This window comes from Thermobia domestica, chromosome 3, assembly GCF_964235325.1.
Source record: "Thermobia domestica chromosome 3, izTheDome1.hap1.1, whole genome shotgun sequence".
Lineage (NCBI taxonomy): Eukaryota > Metazoa > Arthropoda > Insecta > Zygentoma > Lepismatidae > Thermobia > Thermobia domestica.
In genome coordinates this window covers 330,257,709-330,283,075 of record NC_137456.1, presented here as the reverse complement: position 1 = coordinate 330,283,075, position 25,367 = coordinate 330,257,709, and the positions used below count along the sequence as shown (strand labels likewise).

At 34.6% G+C, this 25,367-nt stretch overlaps 1 protein-coding gene across 4 annotated transcripts in view; it reads right to left on the bottom strand.

Annotated features, from left to right (window-relative positions):
• Positions 1-25,367, bottom strand: part of LOC145681210 (uncharacterized) — a 52,658-nt gene that overhangs the window by 13,204 nt on the left and 14,087 nt on the right. For all 4 annotated transcript variants that reach the window (XM_081752738.1, XM_081752741.1, XM_081752740.1 and 1 more), the window contains exon 2: positions 14,004-14,554. In XM_081752738.1, coding sequence (XP_081608864.1) covers positions 14,004-14,440 — 437 coding nt within the window. In that variant the 5' untranslated portion in view covers positions 14,441-14,554. The remainder of the gene's footprint in view (positions 1-14,003; positions 14,555-25,367) is intronic.

Genomic DNA, 25,367 nt, shown 5'->3' with positions numbered 1-25,367 from the left:
CACTGGCATTAAATATTTAGATGGGGCTTGTTTTGCAAAAGTTATTTTGAAACTGGGAATTAATTAACAACTTATATTTTTAATTCCACGCATGCTATTATACGTTATTACTGTTAGAAAGAGTAAATACTAAAAGCTTATGCTGCGACATTTAAAGAAATACTTTTGCAGCTTCCCGAAACATGTTCGTTGCCATTAGGTACAATTTTCACTTTCTTGGAATACATCAAAACTCAATAATACTTAGAATCACTCCCCACTTCAGTTATGTAAAATAATTCTAAAACCTAGAATTATGTTGAATTCACTAAATTTAATTGTATATACAAAATTTTACCCCTAAACCAGTGGCGTATGCTGGGATTGTGACTTGGGCTATCACTAGACCTAGCAGATCCAGACAATAAGGCTAGTTGATTAAATGTTAACTTCACTAACAGTCCAGTCTTTTCTGTAGTTGTTTTATTACACATTTCGAAAAATTAGCAGTAGCAACTGTCTTGTTCACTTCAGATATGGGCTTCAGTGATAGCTTTGATAGCCCACAATATACGCTACTGCCCGAAGCTCGCATATTACACTGCAAAACAATGCCGCGTCTTTGACGTGGGAGACCCGGGTTCGATTCCTGGCGGGAGCTCATGTGGTTCATATTCCACGTTAATCAGTTGGTCCATGTCTCATATAGCCTTACTGCTGAACGGAATGTTAAACTCAAAAAAAAAAATCAAATCAAAATATCCCTTACTAGTAGATAGAAGAAAAGACATTTTAGGAACTGTCGATTTTTGTGCAATTAAAGAATAACTTGTGAACAGTGTTTCTTCCAGACATTTTTTGGGGGAGCACTGCCCCCTGAAGCTCTGAGAGTTCCCCCCGAAGGAGACCAAAATAACAGTATCATATAATAATAAACAGAATAGTACCTGCAGTGCCCCTCCGGAATACTAAATGTGCCCCAGGAACATTGTTTCTGAAAGAAACACTTCTTGTGAAGGACTTTTTTTTCGAAATTTTATCTCAATTAGTTCCAAAGCGGCAGACTAACATATCGAGTCCTTGTAAGAAGAAATGAAAGTACACTCGAATTGTGGCGTGCTAATAGGTTAATTTTTGAGCCATTTTTCGTGGCAATTAAAACGCAATTCTTATAGCTTTCTTAACTGCACGGGAAGACAACAAATACGTACTCACGGAGCGGCAAATATTTTTTGGCACCATTTTTATTCTATGAGCCGTTAATATATACAAAAACTTTACATTAATGGGCCATTTCAAAAAAGTGGGGCAACTGCCCCCTCACCCCCCTAACGCCGCCCATGAATCAGCCATCCGTTATTCTCTTTACATATTTAGAAGCGAATAATTTATATAGGACGAATCTACATTTACGCAATGTTATAATCAATATGCATGCTTATTTCCTCAGACCAAAACAAATCTGTACTAGAATTTAGGATCGGAAAATCGAATGTAACGGAAACTCAAATACGAATACAAACAATGTGCGAAAAGGTCGATAAACGGCTCAAAATTACAGAAAATAAATCCAACCCATCATAGAAATGTCGCTTTACATAATATTTACAAATCACTGACTGGAAAAATTCATAAAAATTATCAGTGTATATTTTGTCACTCCTACGGGTGGTTACGCGCATTAACGAAAACTGACACGTTAATCATACACCACGACAGGAACCTTGGGCAATTCAGGGACACGAACTCCTAAATCCCAGTAAAATTATTGTTTTTAATTATTCTTTTGTGATTCCAGGCTCCCAGGCATTTGTCCCCTATTCCCCCTCCCCTGTCGCCGGCCTTGCAAACCATTATTAAACACAAATCATGTGAGTTATATGGCAAAGAAGTCCATGTGTTAAGAAAAAGAATTACTCGAAAGCATGGTATTTTGATTCAGGCCCATAGCTAGGAAATGGCTAACGGAGGTGGAGCCCGCACTCTGCGACAATCCTCAACTCCTTTGACTGAAATTTTCATTTCTTTTTTAAACAAATATATGTTTAAAAAAATAAGTAGTCAATAATTCTTAAAGTTATTTTCTTGGAAAAACACCATTACAGGACTTACATAAAATCGGTTTAAAATTGCAAAATTCAAATCAAGAAACTGTTCTACTCATTATCTGCTTATTATTCGTTAATTTGCAATCAAATAATTCTCCGGATTTAACAACAAATATACAATACCTTCACCAGCTGTGCTTATTAGAGGAAAAGGTTTAAATATGGGCTACCACTTTTATTTTCGTTTTCATTTTCAAACAATGTATATAACTGAAAATTTCAATTTTCAATAATATATTTCAAAGATTACTCTTTACTACAAATATTATAAAGTAAATAAAAAGTAAATATTTCTTTGGAAAAAAAATCTAATTTTTTAGGAGCTCCAAAATTTACGTTTTTAAAAACTGGTCTAAATATGGGCCCCAGTTTTAAAAAATCGAAAATAAATACATAGACCTTAAAAGAATACAAATCAAACAGTAAGATTAATCCAAATACAAATGAACGTTCTACTTGCAAAAATCACATATGTATATGTCAACATCTGCACCCCACATTCAGTGTGTGCCCACATCAAACAAATTTCGCACATAACCCACAATTCGTTAGGACGGTCCTCTGAAAATTTCATATCACAAAACATGCAGTTTGCATCGTTCTCTTCTGGAATTCTCTGTCATATCGGGAGTTCAATATCACTTTCCCCGCTGTCAATTAATTTAATACCAAAACAATCTATTTTCTGAATCACTACACTCCTCGTTTTTATCTTTCTTCTTTCCCACTTCTGATTTTTTTCTACTCTTCTCCGTTTCGATCCATTTTCCCCCTCTGCTTTCCTGGAACAACCTTGTTTTCTCAAATTTTTACTGCCATCTTCTATGTTTTCCTTAGTTTTCAAAATCCAAATGCCTTTTTTCCTGTTTTCGTTACTGACTTTGCCATCGAGGCGGACAAAGCACCGTTATATGGAGAACCTGTTATGCAAGAGACGCCTGCAGCCTTCGGACCTTGATTACTAACCTTCTTCTTAATTGCAGGAAGTGGTGAAATGACGAAAGGTGTCACAAGACCCTAGCCCATATTTAGACCAGTCATTGTAGGCCATATTTAAAGAATGACGCCAATTTGTTTTGAAATGTTTTGATGATGTGTCCTTATAAATATTTACGATTTAAATATGCAAATTATAAACGCTATGTAGTAAGAATACAGCTCATATGAGGCAATTGGTTTAAAATATGTGTGGAAACAAGAAACCTGAAATATATACATACCTACAAAACGTTTAGCACGACGAAATTGTCTTCTGCGCACTGAACAGCCAACAAACACAAGTACACATGCTCCGATCTCGCCCCCAACTGGTGCCTCGTCTTTTATGTATACAAGTAACGAGCTCTTACAGTTTCCGCCCCAGTGCAGCACTGTGGAGCGCAGATATTGCTGGTAGCCCATTTTTAAACCCTAGCCCTTATTTAAACCTTTTCCTCTAGCAACCTCTGTCATATTGCACTACAAGGTTATTGCTATCGTTCTTTGACGTCACAAATGAATGTCACAAAAATACACGACAAAGAACTCGTTTGTGATTGGTTATTAATTTCGGCATTTCTTTGATCTAACAACATATATTGTTGGCAAGCAATAATTCCATTGTTGAAAACAGTAAATTGAAACTTTCAGTTAAATATTATTTTATAATATAAAATGAATTAAAATATAACCATATTGAATTAGAAATGAGTAGTTATGTGCAGATATACTGAATTTAGACCGAAATCGATTAAAATAAAGATATTTTATATTTGAAATTAGGCCTATTATACCGACGTACAGGCCTTTACAATTTGTTAGTATACTTTTATTTCATAGTGTTGTTTTAAAACTCTTATACAGCTCACACACGAGTGATAAGCTGGTTTTTCTTATTGTTCATTCACAGAATGAACAAAGATCATCCCACATGCAGTGTTGAATTCAGGGGTGCCCCGGGGGACTTTTCCCCGGAGATAAAAAAATCCCTTCCCCGGAAGACACGAGAAAATTTAAGAAATGAAATGAAATGAAATCTTAGAGTTTAACGTCCCACGGTTATGCCGGTTAGGCTAAAGGAAACGATGATTATGAGAAATGAATGAAATGGTGGAATGAAGAAAGTGGGAGGAAACGGGAGAACCCCGAGAAAACCCACGCACACGGTGTTTGTCCACCACAAAGTTCACTTGGCGAGGGCTGGGATCGAACCCGTGACCCCAAGCACCAGAGGTAAACGCTCTACCACTGAGCCACCGCGGCCCCCACGAGAAAATTTAAAAGATATTAATACTGGTATGATTTTCTCTAATATATCCATCCAGCTTTATCCCCCCCGGAGAAAAGTTTCTAAATTCAACACTGCTCACGGGGGGAGGGGGGCGCGGAAGCGTAAAATCTCATTTTTTTCTTTAGGAAATTTTCACGAATTTTTTGCGACCTTAGTTTTCAAGGTATCATATTGAAATTTTGCATACGTATTTTGTGGACCTTTGACTATTTTTCATGGAAATATGAAATTTACATGCTACGAACCCGTCACCACTAGCTCAGCATATATTTCACTATGTTGTAATTGAACAGTACTATGCATCAGTCACGAACAAAGGCGTCCACAGAAAATTTCGCAGGGAGGGTGAAGAATACAAGCTTCCTTAATAAGTATAAACTTTTAATTTGAAAGCATAACTTCCTATTATAGAAATTATTATTAACCTATGCAATTTTCCAGAGTGTTCGACTGACCCTTCGAACCCCTCTGTGGACGCCCATGGTCATAAATATCGTGAGGAATTATGTATTTTATTAATACCCAACCCCCTTGCACGTAACTAAAAGATACCGTCTTTAATGGTCACACAGGCCTACATGAAAGAATAGTTAGGCCTATCTACATCCTTACTGCAAACAGTGTATCACAAAAATTCAGTAGGCGCACCTCTATGGCTCTATAAAGTTACGTGTTTTCATTACTAACAATTCAAAGAACTCACAAAGCTGAACACAAACAAAAAAATAAAAAAATAAATAAATAAATAAAAATAAAAGATAAATAAAGATAGATAAATTTATAATTTCGCTGTTGTTACAAGCCACACGACGTATGAACCCCCTCTCACACGCAAACATAAAACAGCACAATCGTGATTCGTATGTATTCTGAAATAACTCTTAATGCTTCATATATTTTTTAATAACTGCATATGCATCTATCTTTACTTACCTCCTTAATACTCAACCTCTTAAATCCAGCTGCCGGATCATAAGGTCCAAAATACACGCGTAGCATGTTTAAATACCACACAATTTTACACAAGCACACATTGATGCGACGTAGCTAACGTATATATATATACAGCGGCGGATCCAGGATATGATCAAGGAAGGGGCTAAACCATATTTTGCCGTTTTATCCAGTGTAAAGCAGGAACGAAGCCCATTTTATCCAGTGTATACCTGAGCGTCAAGGGGGGGCTATAGCCCCCCTTGGATCAGCCACTATATATATATATATATATATATATATATATACTGAACCGGATAGTTAGCGCGTGTGCGTACGATGCACGTAGTCCCGGGTTCGATTTCCTGTGGACACTCAAAAGTTTTGGTGTTGGCCCAGAGAGTATGGAGCTACCTGTATTAAGAAGTAGCGGACTTCGGTCTAGAAAGCCGGCATTAACAACTTTAGGTAAGCCCGGGTCCCAAAGGTTTTGTCTTGCCAGCAGTAGCGTGCGATGGTTATGCAACCGGGGAACAGGTCAACATAGATAGGAAATATTGTGTAACAAAACAACGGAACTGAAGTAAATGAGCACTAATAAAATGTGCTTTTAAGAAATCAGAAAATTTTGTTTGTAGCTGATTTTTTTAAGAAGAGTAGTACATGCAGTAGCGAAATTGGGTGTAAAAACTAGGGGGGGGAGGGGAATGCCATTACTTCAAATTGGTGGTCAAAAGGTCAAATATTTGTAAAAAGCATAGCCAATTAATCGTGTGTCGCAAAAAATACTGCCGCCACTGAGTACAAATGCATGTGGAATCCACACAGTTTTTGATTCCACATAGAAATACACGAATTAACCAAAATTCCACACAGTTTGTGGAATTCGACACACATTCGGAACTCTTCCGGCAGAAATACTCAACTACCGTTCAGCCTTTATATTAGTCACGTGGCTACCAAAACGGGATGCAGGGGCGCAGCCCCAAGCGAATTCTGGAAATCGAGCAGCCATCGAACAAAACAAGTGTGTTAATTACAAAATGGTCCCGATTTCGCTCCAGCTCAATTCATGGGCAGCACTAAATGACAAAAGTATATGAAGAAGGTATGCGCAGCCCACACCAGCAAAGCTAGATAAACGAAACCTGGAAGGAAGGAGAGATCTGGGGGCGAAGTCCCCAGCGACCAAAGCTATTTTGTATATAAATAAACCGGCTAAATGACTAGGAATACAGCAGAACGTAAATTTTCCCCCAAGTAAAAATTCCTGGTTTTTCATCAAAATTCCCTTACTTTTCCAGAATTAAAAATTTGCCTGACTTTTCCCGGTTTTCCAGGTTTTCCAGGTGAGTGGCCACCCTGTCACCAATAATAAAATTCTAAGTGTGAAATCGTCCCTATGTGGACATTATTTATAATTTTTTTCTGTTTCAAGGCTAAAGGAAAGTCCTCAAACGATTTTCATCATACATTCTCATCAAAACCATAAAGAAATAATCTCCTATTGTTCTGTCTGTAATTATAGGTATTCATTTGTTCTTGTAATATCATTTCATCATTTCTTTCTTATTATAGAAAAATTCTGAATTACTTTTCAAATTTTCTTATCAAAAAAAGAAAGGAATGACATCGTGTGTATGGTCAACATCATTCTAAGTATGAACTCTAGGCACATTTAATAAGAACATCGTGATCAACATAATCATTTTTTTAGAAAATAATGACGTTACAACATTTAAATGATAATACTCAGTGACAGATTCAGCCAGAAAATGAAGGAACACCTATAGTGAAAATTAGAAAATTGTTAAATGACAGTTTCATATGAAAATGAAGTAATACCTACAGTGAACATTAATTCTTTTTCAAAAACTGTATGATATTTAACAACTAAGTTTAAAAAAAAAACTTTTTTCAAAAAAGATGAACTTACCATAATTTTTCTTCTCCCTTTTGTAAATACTATTATTCAATAAGTAGTACGTCATCTCTTGTTTTTTTATATAGTTTTTCTTTTTTTTCCATTTAGTAATAAATGTTTTTGTGATCAAATAAGTAATTAAGTATATATATCAAAAACGTATTTTGTACTTTTCTAAAAAAATTCATTGAATTAAGGAATTCTATACTATTCAAAAAAAAAGAATCAAGAACTTTTTTAAAATTCAATGACAACCATATAATTAATAATAATGAAATCAAATACGGAATGAATCTTTTTTGTACATTAAAAGAAGTATGTGAATTCAATATTATACTTGTAGTAGTAATAAGATAATATGATTTTGTTTTAAACTTAATATTAATTATTTTTTTATTTTTTTAAATAAAAAAATATTGTATTATAGTTTAGAAAAATTTCTATAATAATAAATTTAAATACGAAAATTTTTCTTTTATTTAAAAACATTCAAATATGTGAATTCCTCATTATAAATAATATTCGTAGTACACAACAAAAATATTACAAGATTTTCTTTTCATAAAACGTAAAATATTACTGAAATAATAAAAATTTATATAAAATTTAAGTGCATTAAACGAACACAAAGCACAAATTTATTTGTAAATAAAGCATTTCAGTTTCGCTATATCTTTATTAAATGCACTAAATTTATGACTACACTGCTCAGTATAAATGAGAAAATAATTTCCTTCTTTCTTAACAGATGCCCACCTCATTCATACAAAGCAAACGTTGTGTATTGGTTTCCCCCACCATGACTGTGTTTGTGCACTATCAAACAATTCACTCGTTATTGAGTCTATGAGTTCTTGTTTGCCAAATACTTTCGTTTCCAATTTTAATCTCTCACCATCCTTGTTTATATCACCTTCCTTATTATTATTATGAAGAGACACTCTTGGAAAACTGACGTTCATTCCATTTATAATACTCTCTGCGTCCACACATGTATACATTCTAGTAAGTTTTCTACACGTTAGACACTGCGATTGTTCATGATTACGAACAGCATCTATACATAAGTCAAAATATTCACGTAGCACAACACTGCAAGCTTTACTGTTTTTCACAGCATGCACAATACACGGTAAAATTTCCAAGAATTAAAGCCAATCACTTGAATTCAATTATACACTGTTATTATAGGAGCATGCAGCTTTCCTTTCTTCTGTAACATCACTAATTTTTCACCCAATACTTTTCGCAACACCAGTTTGTTATTCTGGCCAAGAGATTTTTTAAATGTAATTTTCACTTGAAAGTTGAAATAGTCTGAAACAAACGGTGTCAAATTTATAGATTCTCACATTCTGCCAAATTTAACTTTGCTCCAAACACGATTCCTCAGCCGCTATGAATCATTGATTCAAATGTGTCACTATCCAATCCAATACAAATTAATTTGTTTTCTATTGAATTAAGACCATATTCAAGCACCAATGAAGAGTACCATTTAGTAAGTACTCGTTCTTAGTATGCATAGTTGGTAGACAAGTATTCATAGACCTTTCATTCCAGTAGCTGATGCACAGACTAATGTCACTATGCATACGGATATCCTTGCACGTACGAACGGTAAGGAAGAGGAAGTGGAAAAATCATGCTTCGTCTTGTTTGTATACGTCCCATATATTTACGAACAAGATACAATCTCAGGAAATTCAAGATCGTGCATGGTACGTCCAGATAAATTAATCTTCATTCCTTTACATGTTAAACGTATTTTTCCACTTTGCAAATATGATAATAATGCACCATTATCTTCTTCTAATTTTCCAGTACAGCGTCCTGGTAAAATTACTGTTTTGTCCTACTTGAAAAGTAACACATGCCTTCCTTCCATTAATCACTGTAATTACCTCAAAGTCTACAATACGAAATGGTACGCAAATCTCTAAATCACGCATCTTTTTAAAGGGATCCAATGATTGCGTAGTAAGCTTACCTAATATATTCATTAACGATGTCATCTTTAATTCGATTTTCTTACTTCAGAACAGCTGCTAACGGAATGATATACACATACACATACGTGTACGTTCTGCGTTCCGTTTACATCATCATCCTACTCACAAACGCTACTCTTCATCACGTGATTCTACTACATGAGGCATTCGACCTCACACACACACGTCATGTGTCTCAATACTTCCGTCAAAAAATAGTCATTAAAGCTATATCCCCTTAGCAACAAATCAATTTCACATGGAAACCCAAGGTCAAATTCTACGGAGTCTGAGTATCATGAATTCTTCAACATACTGATCATTCGCTATACTGATATTGATCATACACACGTGGTAACCAAGGCCAAATTCAACCCAGTTTGGCATAAAATCCAATTCCCGTTGGAAGTTTCGGACTCTAACAGTCATCGGAGTCTATCACTGTGTTAAATAAAGGTACCCATCACACGCCTACGGCCACATACACACATAGCAACAGCTACAATTCACACAAGAATTTTTCAACGACGGGACGAAATCAATTATTTCTACCACGGTGCCCAACCACTGAAGACAACAACAAGCCGTTCTTCTTCGTCTGGTAAGTGGATCCTGATTCAAATGTCAGCACTGGTTTCCGACTATAATGCAAACATGTGTAGAGCGGACAAACTGGACCAAACCTGCAGCTCTATCGCTCTTTCAGTCGTGGAATGAAGTGGTATTTCCCGTTCATAGTCTGGATGCTAAAGGTTGTTACCGTAAACTGTTGTATACTTGAAAGGAAGGCTGGATATACTGGTGACCCTCCACAAAAGCACATAAGCATTTGCAAGGTAATTTTAAGGAAATTATGGAATTTAAAGCCTGGGCCTGAAGTGGATGTTGCTACTTCAAAATCTTCAGATCCCATTCTCAGGTACAACAACATAGATCATAAAGTAATGGTTTCAAGTTTAAGCAGAATCTGAAGATTTGTGAAAACGAAACAATATTAAATGCAAAATATTTCTGCATGACAAATGTTTCGACGCGTTTCACTCTCAGCCATAAATATGCATCATTGGTGCGCTAGTGTAGATACAAAATGGTGTAAAATCTATTTTTACGTATGTATAAATCATATAGTTATTATCCAAATGTTTCTTATCAGAAATAAATTAGAGAACAAAGCTCTATAGACTGTTGAAACATTGTAGATCTATGAAAACAGCATGTCTCTGACAAAAATGTAATAACTAAATTAATAAATTTGAATTAATGTAAAAACTTATTCCAGTTGATACTGACTAACAAATTTATTCGGAAGGACAACGTATTGAAAACTTTACCTCATGTTCTCAATGGGTCGAAAACGACCCCTGTGACTAAGAACGATATTTCCGATGTATCATTTTCGACCCACCCTCCGAAAAGTGTACACGTAAGACGCAGATCATTTATTTCAAGAATTTTGTGATTATGCCTCATCACAGAGTACTCCGTAAAAATATAAAGAAAATTCGCCACAAAAAATAATTCGGGAAAATATGGGTTAATAAGACAGGGAAATAGAAAGAGTCTGAAATTAGAAAAGAAGTCAAAGATATCCTAGGATAATTCGTCCGTAGTTACATTATTTTTTTTTTTTTTTTTTTTTTTTTTTGGAAAAAGCATTTCAAAAGTACTACTTAAAACTATAAATAAAATAACGGAAAAATGGTGCATGATGATATTTGAAAGTGATTTTTTCCAGAAAATGGCACTAGCAAACAAAAATATTAGGAATCTACTCCGTTAAAAATCAATGAATCGATCTTGTTTGGAATTTGGTGTACACAAATCTTTAGCACAAAATAAACCGCAGTACAATTGGTACCTATGCGTTTCTAAAATATATTTTTTATATATACCAGAAATACGGAACTAGTATGTTTATTTTTAGACACATAAATAGTAAATTCATCGATAACCAACACAAACAACTAAATTATTAGAAGAAAAATCTTAATTAGGAAATAATCCGATAAATATAGACATACGTGCTTATGATAACCAACTAAATTCACTAATTTATTAATACAGTTGTTAAAACGAATTGAAAGGAATATCAAAATATAGATTCTTTTTTTACCAGATACGTATACTAGTTATTGTGTACAGCTACGACTACCGTAACTAGTTACCACTCCTATTACGTAAATAGAAATTGCCCTCCTTATTAAAGATGTGTTTCTGGTATTACAAATTCTATCATTCTTTCACACACTTTTTTTGTTAGGATTCCTATCCACCGAAAACTAATAGGTCGTATTACACTAAAATTACCTGACTTTATTTCTGTGTGGGTAGTATGAGTCTCGAAGTTTTGGTCTGATGTCGGAAAAGAAATACGAGAAGGGGACAAAAATTTAGGCAATACCAGATGAAGTGAAACAAATGCTAGAACTGAATGAATGGTCTTTCCGGAAAGATATCTACACGAAATTAAGACTATAATAATGCAAAGAAGCACAATTTGGGGTGGGGTAAAACTATAATTCAAGGTTAAAGGTAAAACCGAAGCAAACATTCGTACATTTGTGAAAAATAAATTTTCGTCAAAATAGTGAGAACTCTGTGCATCTCTTACTTAAAGATGCTACCAATTATCTTGTATTACTGTATTACCTGTTACTGTATAGACCAACAACAATTTACGCATACAGTTACACAATTCAGAAATATAATTTACATTTTTTTTTTTTTTTGCAGAAATGGGGACAAAGATCACCACGTATTTGCAACCTGTCCAATTAATAATTTTTTAAAAGCATCCTGTCCCATTTTTTTAACTTTCGTTTCTCCGCTTACTGCTGAATAAGAAAGAATATTTATACTTATTACGTGAGAAGTTTCGTGCTAGCTCCGGGTCTGAAAGTATCACCATAAAAAATCAAACATTTCTCTGGTGGCATGTAAAAACTTTGGTTACGTAACAGTCGTGTACAGAAAGTACACGGTAACGAATAAAAGCCAGTATCATCACAAATATCGATGTACTACCACTACTAGTACTTTTAATAATAATAATAATAATAATAATAATAATAATAATAATAATAATAATATAGAGGAGTTGACTAAAAATATTTTGCATTGCTCTAAAAAAGTGAAATGAATGAAAAGGGAGCTAGATTAATGGATTAAAATGCATATACCCATGTAGTGCTATTTGCAAAGCCTTTTATTGTTATAATTATTAATCAAGAAATTAAACATTTGAAAACCCATAATTCTTTACTAATAAAGAGTAGAGTTGACATTCCCCTAAATAGACATTACAGACCAAGAGTTCAGAACAAGTTACCGCATATCTTCGTAATGTGCGAACTTGTATCTATAAATTGCACAGAAAGTAAAACTTTTTATACTTAACAATTTCTGCTGCGAATGAAATAACTAATTGAGTGTTGAAAACATATTCTTAATTTCGCACAATTAGGCAGCAATTTTCGTGAGATTCCAATTGGACTTAACACATCTTCCGAAGAAATTGTCTTTTTCATACCGCCATAAGGGAATGATGGAATGACAGTGATGAGCAGAAAGGAAAATGCAACGAATCTATGATTTTAAAATATAAAAGAAGATATGGGAGTAGCTAAATGAGGAAGCTAACGATCAACAAACGTGGAAGAAATATTCCAGGTCCAAACCTAAAATAAAAACGAAGTAACACCTCACTAACCCCACGACCAGCCAAAAGGTAGACTACTTAATATCTAACAGTATACGTTCCCTTGAGAAGTTCACTATGTCCTTTTAGCAGTAATTATTCATTACAGCTGGAACGTACAAGGTTAGTATGTGTTCAATGTAGATGTTTTGCACGTTTAATTAGTTATTAGTAAATCCACCGAAGTGCCATCAATAAAATGACAATAACCAAACACTCGAGATTAGCCAAAAATACCCAATAAAAGGAGTTCGACGTTTGTACCTGAAATATCGATGACAAATTTAAAAATAAGAATTACTATTCACGCCTGGAACGTGTAAGATTAGTATCGTGTAACTATTGACTACTTTGATATTTTAATACGAGTGAAACAAAACAAAACTGAAAACCATCAAATATATTTAAGATTTAGTGTTAAAGAATAAACCAAATTTGTAAGTTTGGTTCAAAATAAATTAAGAAACGAATATTTAAACAAATCACTGTGAAATTTAAAAAACTTTAGTCAACTAAATTATTAATTTGATTTTGTGCGCAATTTATCTAGAAATCAATCTAGCACTTACTCTACACTTTTAAGTGAATACGTAAATTTAAATAGCATAAAGGGCTCTGGATTATTTAAGTGATGTATATATTCGAGACGGCATGGTTCAATAGAAACCTCATCCGTGTCCCATTCACTACTTCCCACACCGATCTTTCAAAAAATTAATACCATATTATTTAATAAAGAGGCCACAGCATATATAACTCTAAAAAAAATACTTGCCTGCCAACTCATTAAACGATTATGAAGCATCGTTTGCAATGCTTCTCATTAAACTATGATGTGACTAGTCATTATTAAAAAATGAAGCAAGAAAACCTAAAGTTAGAAGTTGATGACATTTCGTTACGGATCAAGTATTGCTCACTTGAAATTATAAGCTAAACATTAGGATGCGTTTTTTTTATTTATTTATTTATTTATTCAAATGTTTGCGATTCTATTTACTCAGTTAAAGCTAAACGAAAGAATAGTTAACGAAGTATTACAAGTTGAAAAAAATAAGTATACAAAATGTAACTCTTATTAAATAAACACTTCTAAACGTACCTGATAGCCTGAGCTTTGCTACCTGCGTCTTGCATATCATTTTCTTGAACGTCCCCTTCGTGACCATTCTTATATCTAATATTGGAAGATATCTGATTGCTTGGCTCTTCTGTTCTGTTTCTTAAATCGGGGCAATTTGGCTTGATGTTACTGTGAAAACTATTGGAATTTGCAGGTACTTCAACTGTTGACAAACGCCTGATCAAACATATTGCTTTAGAGGTTAGTTTCCAATCTGATATTGTTTTATCCTCATTACTTTCTGGAGCGAAAATCTCTCCCTCCGTTCTACTTTCTCGTTCCTTACATTCCAAGCGTATTGCAAGAGGATCTTTATGATCGTCAATGCTACTAGTACAAAGTTCATAATTACTTTCTTGAAATAACACGTTCTCTGTTTTCACTTCAACTTTAACAGGAACGTTTTTTGTTTCCATTTCAATTTTATTACAACGTTGAAACAATGAGAAGCTGTTTCGCTAACACAAAAAAATGTTCAAGTTTGAGATTTGAAATCTTCAGCATTGAATGTTCAGGGAAAAAACACAAATCTGAAAGGAATAAGAAAAATATTCGTTTTATCTAAATTTATCACCAAGCTCGGGAAACACAAAAGTAAATGCCAGTTCAGGTGAAATTGAGTTAGTGGGTGGAATGGTTTGGCATAAGACTAGGGATATAAAAGGTACTGGAACAAGTATTTTAAAATTTTTGAAATTTTGTTACTAATAAAATAGTAACGATAGATCTAAATACCAAAAATACAGAAGCACAACGAACTACTGAAAAGCTGATTAATATCCGATTTTTCTTTCTTTTCTCTCTTGATAAATCGAAAATTAACCTATTTTCCTGATAGCTAACTGTATTTAACAAAAACTACCTATATTTAATAAATAGTTTATGTTATAAATATAAATAATCTTTCTTGTTATACGTAAATACATTTTATCTAAGTACGATTATTGCCTTCTTTCAATCTTTTTCTTAAAGTAACGAATTCTCTACGTACGATCAGTATTGCCTGAAGACAGAAAACTGCGCTACATACCTAGCTTATATTTCTTAAATAAAATATGAAAAACAATGCTATACAAATTTTACTTAGAAATGGTTTACATTTTCAAAACGTATTATATTATCTTAAAGACAGATCTACTTGTCTCCAGCCTCTCATCCTTAATCAAATACATGTAGCTCTAGCAGTTTCTATTTAAATTTATTTTGCGTCGTTATTGCGTGCTCTAATTTCCTCTAAGATTTTGGTATTTTCGATTTCGAAAATTTAATTGTAATTGAATTATTTTCTATACAGCAACTTATGGTATTTATCGGATAATTAGGAGTATTGGTGTTTAGTGTAAATTTTGGTAGCAAAGTTATGTGAAACATCGACCTGCTGGTTAATGCTGGATCCTAACAGCAAATGTTCTTACCAGAAATAAACCAATCTTTCGCGCAGAAGGCGTACAGGCTTATATAAAGAGCATCTAGACAGCTATTAAATAGAGATGTAATTGGGCCTATAACAATCTTATTATCGTCTAGCGTAAAACTACCTTAAATAACGAAAGAAAAAAGTACTAAGAGCATAGGTATACGGTATATTTTATAGAACTGAAGCATTTCGTAAAACGATATGTTATTTTTATTTTCGATGTAATTCAGTTTTTCGATATTAAAACATCAAGATCAACATCACAAAATCTTAACACCAAAGAGTCTTATTGGCATATATGCTAACTACAAGTCCGAATTCTTTTGTAAATTAAAGTGAGATATAAAGGTGAGAGAAATGTGTTATATTTTTACATAACCAAAACTTTACAACAAGTTTATTTTACTAAAATAAATGCCTGCTCACATTAAAAGGTTTCTTCAGATTTAAACAGGTATCTCTCTTATATAGATAGAAAAAGCAATTTTTTCTACCATACAAACAACTGTATAGTATTTTCCCCATGTTTTATAAATACTGGTTTGAGTCGTGTGCGCCTTTTGGTACTTTATGTAATATTAGTGAAACAACATTCTCCTAAACCGCCGAAGAAGTTACTTCTACAATAGTGAATGCCTCTTCCTGGAACAACGAAATCGCCCAGAAGGATTTTTCCAATAGGACTCAACTAGGCTTACTAGAGTTTCAGCAGTATTTCTTACACTGCCAGGGTCTTCTGATCTCACAACTGCTACAGTTCATTTCTCGAATGAAATTAACATACTAAGTTGAGTTGACTTTGAGTTTAACGTCCCTTTCAGCATCGAAGCTTTATGAGAGGTGGACCCACTGATTAACGTGGAATCCAAGCCACATCTGCTAAGGCCAGGAATTAAACACGGGTCCCCCACGCCAAAGGTGCGTACGCTAACCGCTTAACCACGGAGGAGCTCATATTAACACTGAGTGTTAACTACGTATATATAAGAAGCGACGGAACATACGGAGATGGCGACGTGTTCCAAGTCAAAATTTATTTTATGTCTTCCTTAATACTTGCAGGAAGTTAGCAATCTTGTATTATACTAAAGATTTCCGATACCGTAATTTATTTACTATTATTAATTTCATAAAGATACGCCCTTCACTTCGTAATGCTAACCTGATGATCATTCGAAATTTATATTGCGTTGTCGTACCTCGTTAGTTATTGTTAAAATGTCGTTATTTCAATACTTAAGATATGAAACTTTTCTTTGTACTGAGAACTGAGAAAAATAGGAATTAATGAAAGAGTGCTTATGTTATTGGACTCTTTTGGTTGGTTAATGTTCATACGACTATATATCGGAAAAGAAATCGTAAAATAATTTCTCGTACGCGATATGTAGGTCCATCTATTAACTTTAAGTCCTGAAAATTTCATTACTCAATACTTAATAATTTTAATATTACTCAGTGAAAGTTGAGACATCATTATCTTTGAATTGCTGCGGTGTATTATTAAAATTAAAAAAAAAAAAAAAGAAACACTTTTAAAAGGATCTTAAAGTGTCTTTCTTCAAACAAACAGGTAGGTTTATTTTAAAGACAAACAATGACATATCTGATACGATTTTCTCTATTCTGCACCATCGGTATCCCAGTTTACATGGAGTGAAACATTGCCACTTTTTTCTGGCGCGTGTGTACGTCTGATGACGATCTTGGCTAGAAGATCGAAACGTCACGTGTAAGGAAGTGCAGTCTTGTTCAGCAGTGCGTTTATTTTTCCTGGCGCGTATTTACCATTCTTAGCTAGACGGGTAGTTCAACTTCTACTGTCCGGCGCGTTTTAGAGGAAGTTTGAAAATATTATATCTACATGAAACTTTAAACTAATTTCTTAGAAATTAACAAGATATACATTAAACGTACAAGTTGTTGAAAATTGGAGAAAAGAACCGTCTATTTTGTTTGGATTGGGTGTGGTCCTCGAAAATTTGTTTCTTTTTGTCAGTTTTTAAACTCATTGCACACAGTAGAAAATACACTTCTACAGAAAGAAATGCACTCACAAAGTTTATTACATGATAACACCTTAGTTGATATGCAATACTGAGTTTATACTTCACAGGAAATTTGTCTTCGCAACTAGAGATTGCAGTACTTCTCTTTACTGTCGTACATTTGGAAGCACTTCCCCACGCAAACTGCAACTTCATATATGAAATAATAAACGCTATTTTTTAAAACTTCCTTTCACCGTGCGAGTGCTACGCACTTTCCATCTCCTTTTGTCCCACTCTATTAGGATTTGCGAATATTAGGGAACTCTGTATGGGTAATGGCGCATTTGCTTCCAACCTTGCACCGGGTGAAGATTGGGATGGGCCATCTAGTTCAATGCCTGCTGAATGCAGTTCTTGTGCTAGGTTCGCACAAAAAGTTCGAAGTGAGATATGTTTTCCTGCTTTTTTCTGTACAGTATGTGAGCATTGACAAGTGATAAGTCAAACAGCAGAAAAGAACGGCTTCTATCACCATGTGACAGACAAACCAATAGCCCTTCCGCAGTTGGTCTGTAAACAATGTGTAAAGCTGGCTTCCGTACAACGCATATGTGAATAATTAGTGTAAAATATGTTTTGTTTTCAATTGAAGAAAAACGCTTTCATTTAGAATTTTTTTTTTTTGTTTTAGTTTTTTTCTATTTCTCAATCTGCAGTTTTACGTGTTGATTCGTTCCTTTTTCTACTATGTATCTCTATCCGTAAAACCAGCTGAGATATTTTATACAGGGAACACTATGTAGAGAGATCAATTCCCGGAGCACAACTAAACAAGGGTTTTGCTTTTACCCGAATTTCGTTCCTCGAAGCTACATCAGAATATGCCTTAAAATCGCGACGAGACGTTTCTTTTCTTCTTTCCCGGCGCAACCTCAGATTCACTCGAAACAGAGTTACTATGTTGTTCATTCACGGATACAACATTGAGCAAGAAATCATCAATTTCATTACTATTTAACTAATAACCATTTGAGTCCGAATCATTCACTAGTTCTGCAATTAGATTTGCATTCAAAATTGTGCTTCTTTTCTCTGTAATACCGCCGCTAATAGAATAAATACGCATATTTTTGAATAAAAAATCGAGAAACACTCCAGAAAATATTAACGCAGGTTTGACCGTTTTATTGCAATCAACACATATGATGTGAGTATATATGTGTGTGTGCGTTTTTGACGTATACAAACCGTAGGGAAATGTTGAAACCATCATCAGTACTTCCTCATTTACAATATACCATAAACAGCCCTCGTCACCTACACATTCCATGTTGTTTTCATTCAATGAAAGAAAAGAAAACACCCATGTTGATCTGGTACATTCGGCCGGGGAATTGATTGCAGAACAACTTGGGTGAAAACGTGATTGCCAAGGCTACATTTCTTTTTTCCCTTTAACATGTTTGTAAGCTCCAAAATGTGGATACTGATAGATCTTTAAGTACAAATGGAGCCATTGTGAATAATACATGTTCAGAAAGATAGCAGCAGCGATAAGTCAACATGTGGCGAAAACGAATGAAGTAATAAGATTAATAGATTTTGGGATGTGCTATGCAAAGTTTCATTTCGATGTTTCATTGAGATAGTACATCCATTGCTATTGTTATTAAGATGATGTGAAAGGTCATGAGGTCTTACTTTCTTTTCCTATTACATTCATATGATGTAGGCTCCAGCTGCGAACTTCCTTAATGCGACAAAACAGCACGAGATGATCCGTACAGCGTTGCTGCAATTCCAGTTACTGTATATAATGCCGGGGAATTCAAAGGCTGCGCTGCCACATGACTCTCCACCCACTGCACAGAATGTTGGGATAAACACTTTTCTTTTCATTTTAATACATGCTCTACCAAGCAGGGTTGGCAGAAACCATGGTTTTTATTGAGAAAAAAAAAACAAAAAACCCATTTCTTTTTTGGTTTAAACCAGAAGATTTTGGTTTAAATAATTTGCAATATGTATTCATATCACATACGGACAGAAGTAACCTTGTTCGCTTTAATGTTAGTATGCAACAACCGGGTAATGTTGGAAGGGGTCACATAAGCTTAAAGCGGAATCCAAGCAGATTGTGGGCTTACATCTAAGAGAAATTGTCCTCCATTTGAACTCGAAACCGGGATTAATATGCCACAAATGCGATATGTCTGCCGATTCACTCACGAAGGACTCCTGGTAAAAATACGTTGAGTGATCTTTACATATTTGTTAATATAATCGTCAAGAGTCATTAGTACAGAAGGAGAAAAAGATAAACCATTGCACAAGTGGATCCTTTATACAGAATTACATATGGACAATTTCAAAGTACTACAGCGTAAAGAAGAACTAATTTAGTCCAAGTCAGTTCACTATGACTTTTATTAGTCCAAGTTAAAGAAATATATCGATTTACTTTGCATATCAGTACGAAAAGTGAATAAAGATACGAATTATTTGAGTCCACTTTAGCTCTGACTTATTTATGCATAAATAATTACCAAAAATTCCTCATTTTAATAATTGCCTCTCGCGGGGTTTGTATGAACCCCTCCCAAAAAAGTACGGCATTTCGATGTATTTTATCAATAGTAAACATTATTAAAATGAAACAATGTTTATAATTTTTCCTTGGTTGCATAACAATAATAACAAAGTATAAAAAATGACAAAAGAAACATCCATAAAGTTACATAAAAAAAAGTTGTTTTAGTAATATAATCTCTTTGAGTAAAGAAGGGGAATTTAGGTCTGAATATAGTACGAATAATATATGGGGAGTGAAACGTGATAACCCAGAAATGTGTGCTCATCAAGATTTTACGTATAGTTACACTTTTACGAACATTTTTCGTTTTTTGGTTTAAACCAGTTGGTTTTTTTGAAACAACCAGCTGGTTTTAACCAAGGTTTAAACCAGCCAACCCTGCTACCAAGTAAATTCTTTTTCGTTAAAAGTTTCACATATTTGGAACACTAGAATTCCTAATTTTCGAACTGTGTTTTACAAGATTCTCTATCTACAACGGTAAAACAGATCAGAGCGTCAGAGATATATTTTTAATACACAAAAGTATCAAGTAATGAAAACTGAACTTTCCCAACTTACAGTCTACATACCGTAGTCAGAAAATTATTTAACGTGATACTGTTTCGAATCCCATATATAGTCCTATAAACATTAATCTACAAAAAGAGTACAACAAAATAAGCACTATTTCATTGATTCCTTTTTTTTTTCCACAACACAGTTCAAAGAAAACATGTGTGTCTTAAGGGCATACACGACGTTCAAGATTTTCGTAAAATAATGGGAAAATATTTCTGATTTTTATTGGAAAACTGATAATGATGATATTTATATCGTTTCGAAATATTTTTTCCGAAGATTAATTAATTAATTATGACATAATTAACCATTAATTAACGATAAGCTATTCCTACTTTTCAACTAAATTAATAAAACAAGAACAGTGAAACTAAAATATATTACTCCCTACACTTTCTGTAAGAGATCTAATAACTTTACAAAGTTTTGTTCTTGTTTACTTAACTTTTATGTGACTTTCTTTGAAGAAGTGCGCAATTCAATTACAACAATTCTTGGGAAAACAACGCGCTGCAAAGTACCACTCTTCTTTCACTTTCCGTTACACTAAGATAGTGAATATGTTTATGAATTAATATATATAGTTCTATAGCCTGAGTGTTGTCCTTTCTTTTGTAATAATTATTTACTTTTAAAATTGTACGTATTTCGAGAAAAGTAGGAGTTTATTACAACATTCGATAATTTCGAATTTCCCTTCGTACGGTGGCGCCGCCATGTGAACTGTAGCCATACTTCATCCATAAGCGTAGAAAGCATCAGTGTTACTAACCACTTGCTGCTCTTTTCTATTGTGAAGCTGGTGCGTGATTTTCTATCCGTGATAATGGCTAGTAAGAAACGACCACTGTCAAAGACGAGAAAAAGAAATAAGCAATCTAAAGCACGTCGTCTAGCGTGGAAATACGGAGACTTGAATGTGATAATGAACCGGTAAATGCCGTTACAGAGAATTTGGAAGATACTCCACTACAGGGAGACAATAGCCTTCGGACAGACCAAGACATCGGTGAAGAACCTACGAGCTCTTCTAGAAGTTTTCAACAGGAAGATAGTTTTAATATGAGGTCAGGATGTTTACTTAATAGTTTATATATTTTCTACACAAGAAAAGCAGAGTAGAATTATGTTTCTTTCAGAAACTAATAATAATATGCTTATTATATTACTGAGAACAGCTATGTAGTAAAATTACAGCTCTACGTTTTACATATCGTATGTAGACAGTGGTGTGTTCACACCGGACTCGGATATCTGTTTGAGAACTATATCCTGTCAAGATAGTAACTTTGTATAGGAACAAATTAAATGTGATTAATACAAGGATTGTCACAGAATACTTTTGTACGTACAAAGGAGTTATTACGTAATCAGGTAGGGGAGAGGGCGTATCTGCGATATGATTATTTTTTGTTACAAGGTTCTAACATATGTTTTTGTTATGTTTTGTAACAACGACTCCCGAAGAAAATTTTCTGGAGAGGTATAGTGGGAGCTGGTAGAATGGGGAATGCAATCCCGGGTCCCAATGCTGGATCTATACATTATACATTTCCGTGAGTCAGGGAGGACCGTGGCCCCGTCCCCCCGTAGGGCGTCCATGGAGGGGAGGTATAAGAGCAGATTAAGTAATCAAAATAAATAATTTTAAAATTTAATTTTAGGATTGTTATTATTAACTTTTAGACATTTCATTTTGTGTCTTTATGATAAAATTGGAAAAGTTTCTTATTCTCATATTGAGTTCTTTTTTCTCCACAGTACCGAAGCCGAACCATTCTATGTTATCGAGCCTGAAACGGAAGTCACCAAGAAACCTGAGTTAAGTGGCCGCAGAATTGTTGATTTGGGACACGTCCTTCGGTGGTCGATGACATTACAAGATAAACACCGTGAAGTCTGCACTTTAGGGAAATTGCAGTATCACAAAGAAAGACGTGTTGGTCTCCGTAGTTATATCCACTTCAAGTGCAGGGTATGCAACAGAGAAATAGTTCATTCAACTGAAGAAACTCCCAGGTCAAAATTTATGACAATAAATGAAAGTGCAGTTTGGGGTACTCTAACAATTGGAAGTGGTTATTCCTATCTTCAGGAGCTACTCAGTGTAATGAACATTCCTTGCATGAGTAATGATCTGTTTAGTAAAACTGAACAGCACCTAGAACCGGTAAGTAATACATTTGTTTAATATGCAATAAGAATAGGCTTACAATTTCCCTCTAACAATAACTCATTTTGGAGAAAACTAGAATACCTCCTTAAACTTTATTTTGGGCCTACAACATTGTAAATTTGAACATTCAAAGTTTATTATAATTACTACGTTTGCAATTGTCTTTCTAGATCTGTATTACTTACATTTCTTAACTTATAATGGAAAACTGGAATTGTAGTTCCAAAGTTTAAACTATCGTTCTATTTATTTATTTGTATTTATTTATATGTAGTTGATTTACATTTTCAGTAAAAAGACACCAAAATTGCTTCAACACATTTTGGATTTATGTCACAAACCTTTCGACTAAGTTTGTGCTAGGAAGTCATCCTTACTTTTCTATTTCTAATTGTCTGCAGTTTTGGGCTGATAGTCTTTGGTCTCAAATGAAGCGAAATGGAGAAAAAGAAAGACAAATTGCAATCGAGAAGGGACATGTTGACCCCGATAGTGTTCCATACATAACAGTGTACGTTGATGCTGGCTGGAGTAAAAGGAGTTATGGTCATGGACATAATGCAGCTTCTGGAGTGGTAAGTTGTTCTACCGTTAACTTACAAGGCAGGGTCCTAGTAGGGATGCGCACGAGACGAGTCGAGACAGAATTTTCCTGACAAAATTCGAGTCGAGACACAGCTCCTCCAACAGAGAAGAATACATTTTTCGAGTCAAGACATCACTTTTACAACACATTTTCGAGACGAGACAGCATCAAATCTTGTCTCGTGCGCATCCCTAGTACGCAGGTGTAACACACCGATTGTGATAAGATTGCACACACATAAAGAACATTGAAAAAGAAGCGACACGTATTTTTTTTATATCGGCGAACAAGCACATTAAAAAGGTCAAATAGAGGCATAAAAATAGGGTCAAAATGAGATTATGTGGAATATAGCGAGAACGAGAAGAGAGCCAGTGTGAGTTACCTGTAGGTAAGAATTTGTACTTCTGAAGACGTAATCCGTAACTACTTCCGGAGATGTAACTCCCACCCACCATGATTCGGAGCGATTTTTAAATTAGCAAATAAATTATGAAACTCTGATTATTAAAAAAAACGCTAGTACTGGCGAAAATATGCGGTATTATAGTTTGATATTACAGCTTTATATGAGTACGAAGGAAGAAATTATGATTCGTGCTACAAATATACGGTACTATCATCTTCTAGTGCGAAAATTCTTGTATATTATACGAATTGTTATTGTTCCCACCATACTATGGTACCGTATGTATGTAACAAGAACCATAATTTCTTTCTCTGTGCTCATTAGAGCTGTAATATGGAACCATAATACCAAATATTTTCATGTTTCTATTTATTTATTTATTTATTTATTTGTGCATGTGCGAGAGTGGCGGCGACCCCTCAGAAGGAATTTCGAACAAGAGAGAAAAGCCTTCCTTCCAGGACCGACCCTTCCTTCCTGTATTTTCCTTTCTCAAATTATGCAGATTTTCAGTGTTATACTTTGTACACAAGGTCTACTTGTGTGTGCATATAAAACTCTTTTCATTGTATTTCAGATTACTGCCGAGGAGAGAGCAGCAATCGAATCTTCATCCAGAGGTCAGCATGGAAATTTGATATATGAGCAACATCGGCGAAACAGACTCACTGCCTCGATGTTTGGAAAAGTGATGAAGCGAAAAGATAGTACGCCATGCCACGCACTTGTAAAGCAAATACTTTACAAAAAAAATATTTGGACGACAGCTATTGAATATGGCAAAAATAACGAAGATGTGGCTCTTCAAAGGCTTGCATATGAAAAGGGATGGACAATAGAAAAAAGAGGACTAATTATTGATCTCCAACATGGTTTCTTGGGAGCAAGTCCTGATGGTAAGTTTTCTGACTTCTTGCAATTATTTTTATATGATGATAAACATGCAGCGGCCCTAATCTGACCTTACAATCCTTTGCAAATACTGGAGCCGTTTATTGTCCATGATTTGTCTTTCCTATTAATGCATTTCATAGTTTATGCGTGTAGGCTACTTTCCCAGACGTAGTGGGAACAGTGTTGAATTCAGGCATCTTCCTTGGGAGGGCACACACTTTACCATATATATCTAGTGGTTACCGTCTCTGACTGCTGGTCGTGGGGTCCCAGGTTCGATTCCTGGCTCTGCCAAAGCGAGATGGTCTAGAACGGTGCCCACCCAGAATCGTGATGCAACTGGGGAGCTACTGTGTATAAAAGTGGCGATCTGGGTTCAGAGCTTCAGCTCTCCTGTTCTAACACTTCTGGTAAGCTTGTGAAAACATCCTCATTTCCTTTCTGAAAATTTCCAGATTAATTCGTGCCAGCCAGCCACTAGAGAAACACAAAGTCATACTTGCAGTAGGGACCTCATCTTGGCTTTACTACGCACTACTGACCAGGGCAGAAGGAGCCTCACTTTGTGGAGATACCTGGTTTATATATGCATTATCCACGTGACACGTCTCTTGTGGCCAGTTCCTATCTAAATGGTCTTGTTTTTTTCCCTTAGACCAAATATGGATACCTTTTACATAATAATATAGACTTTATATAAAGTTTTCTAGTTAACT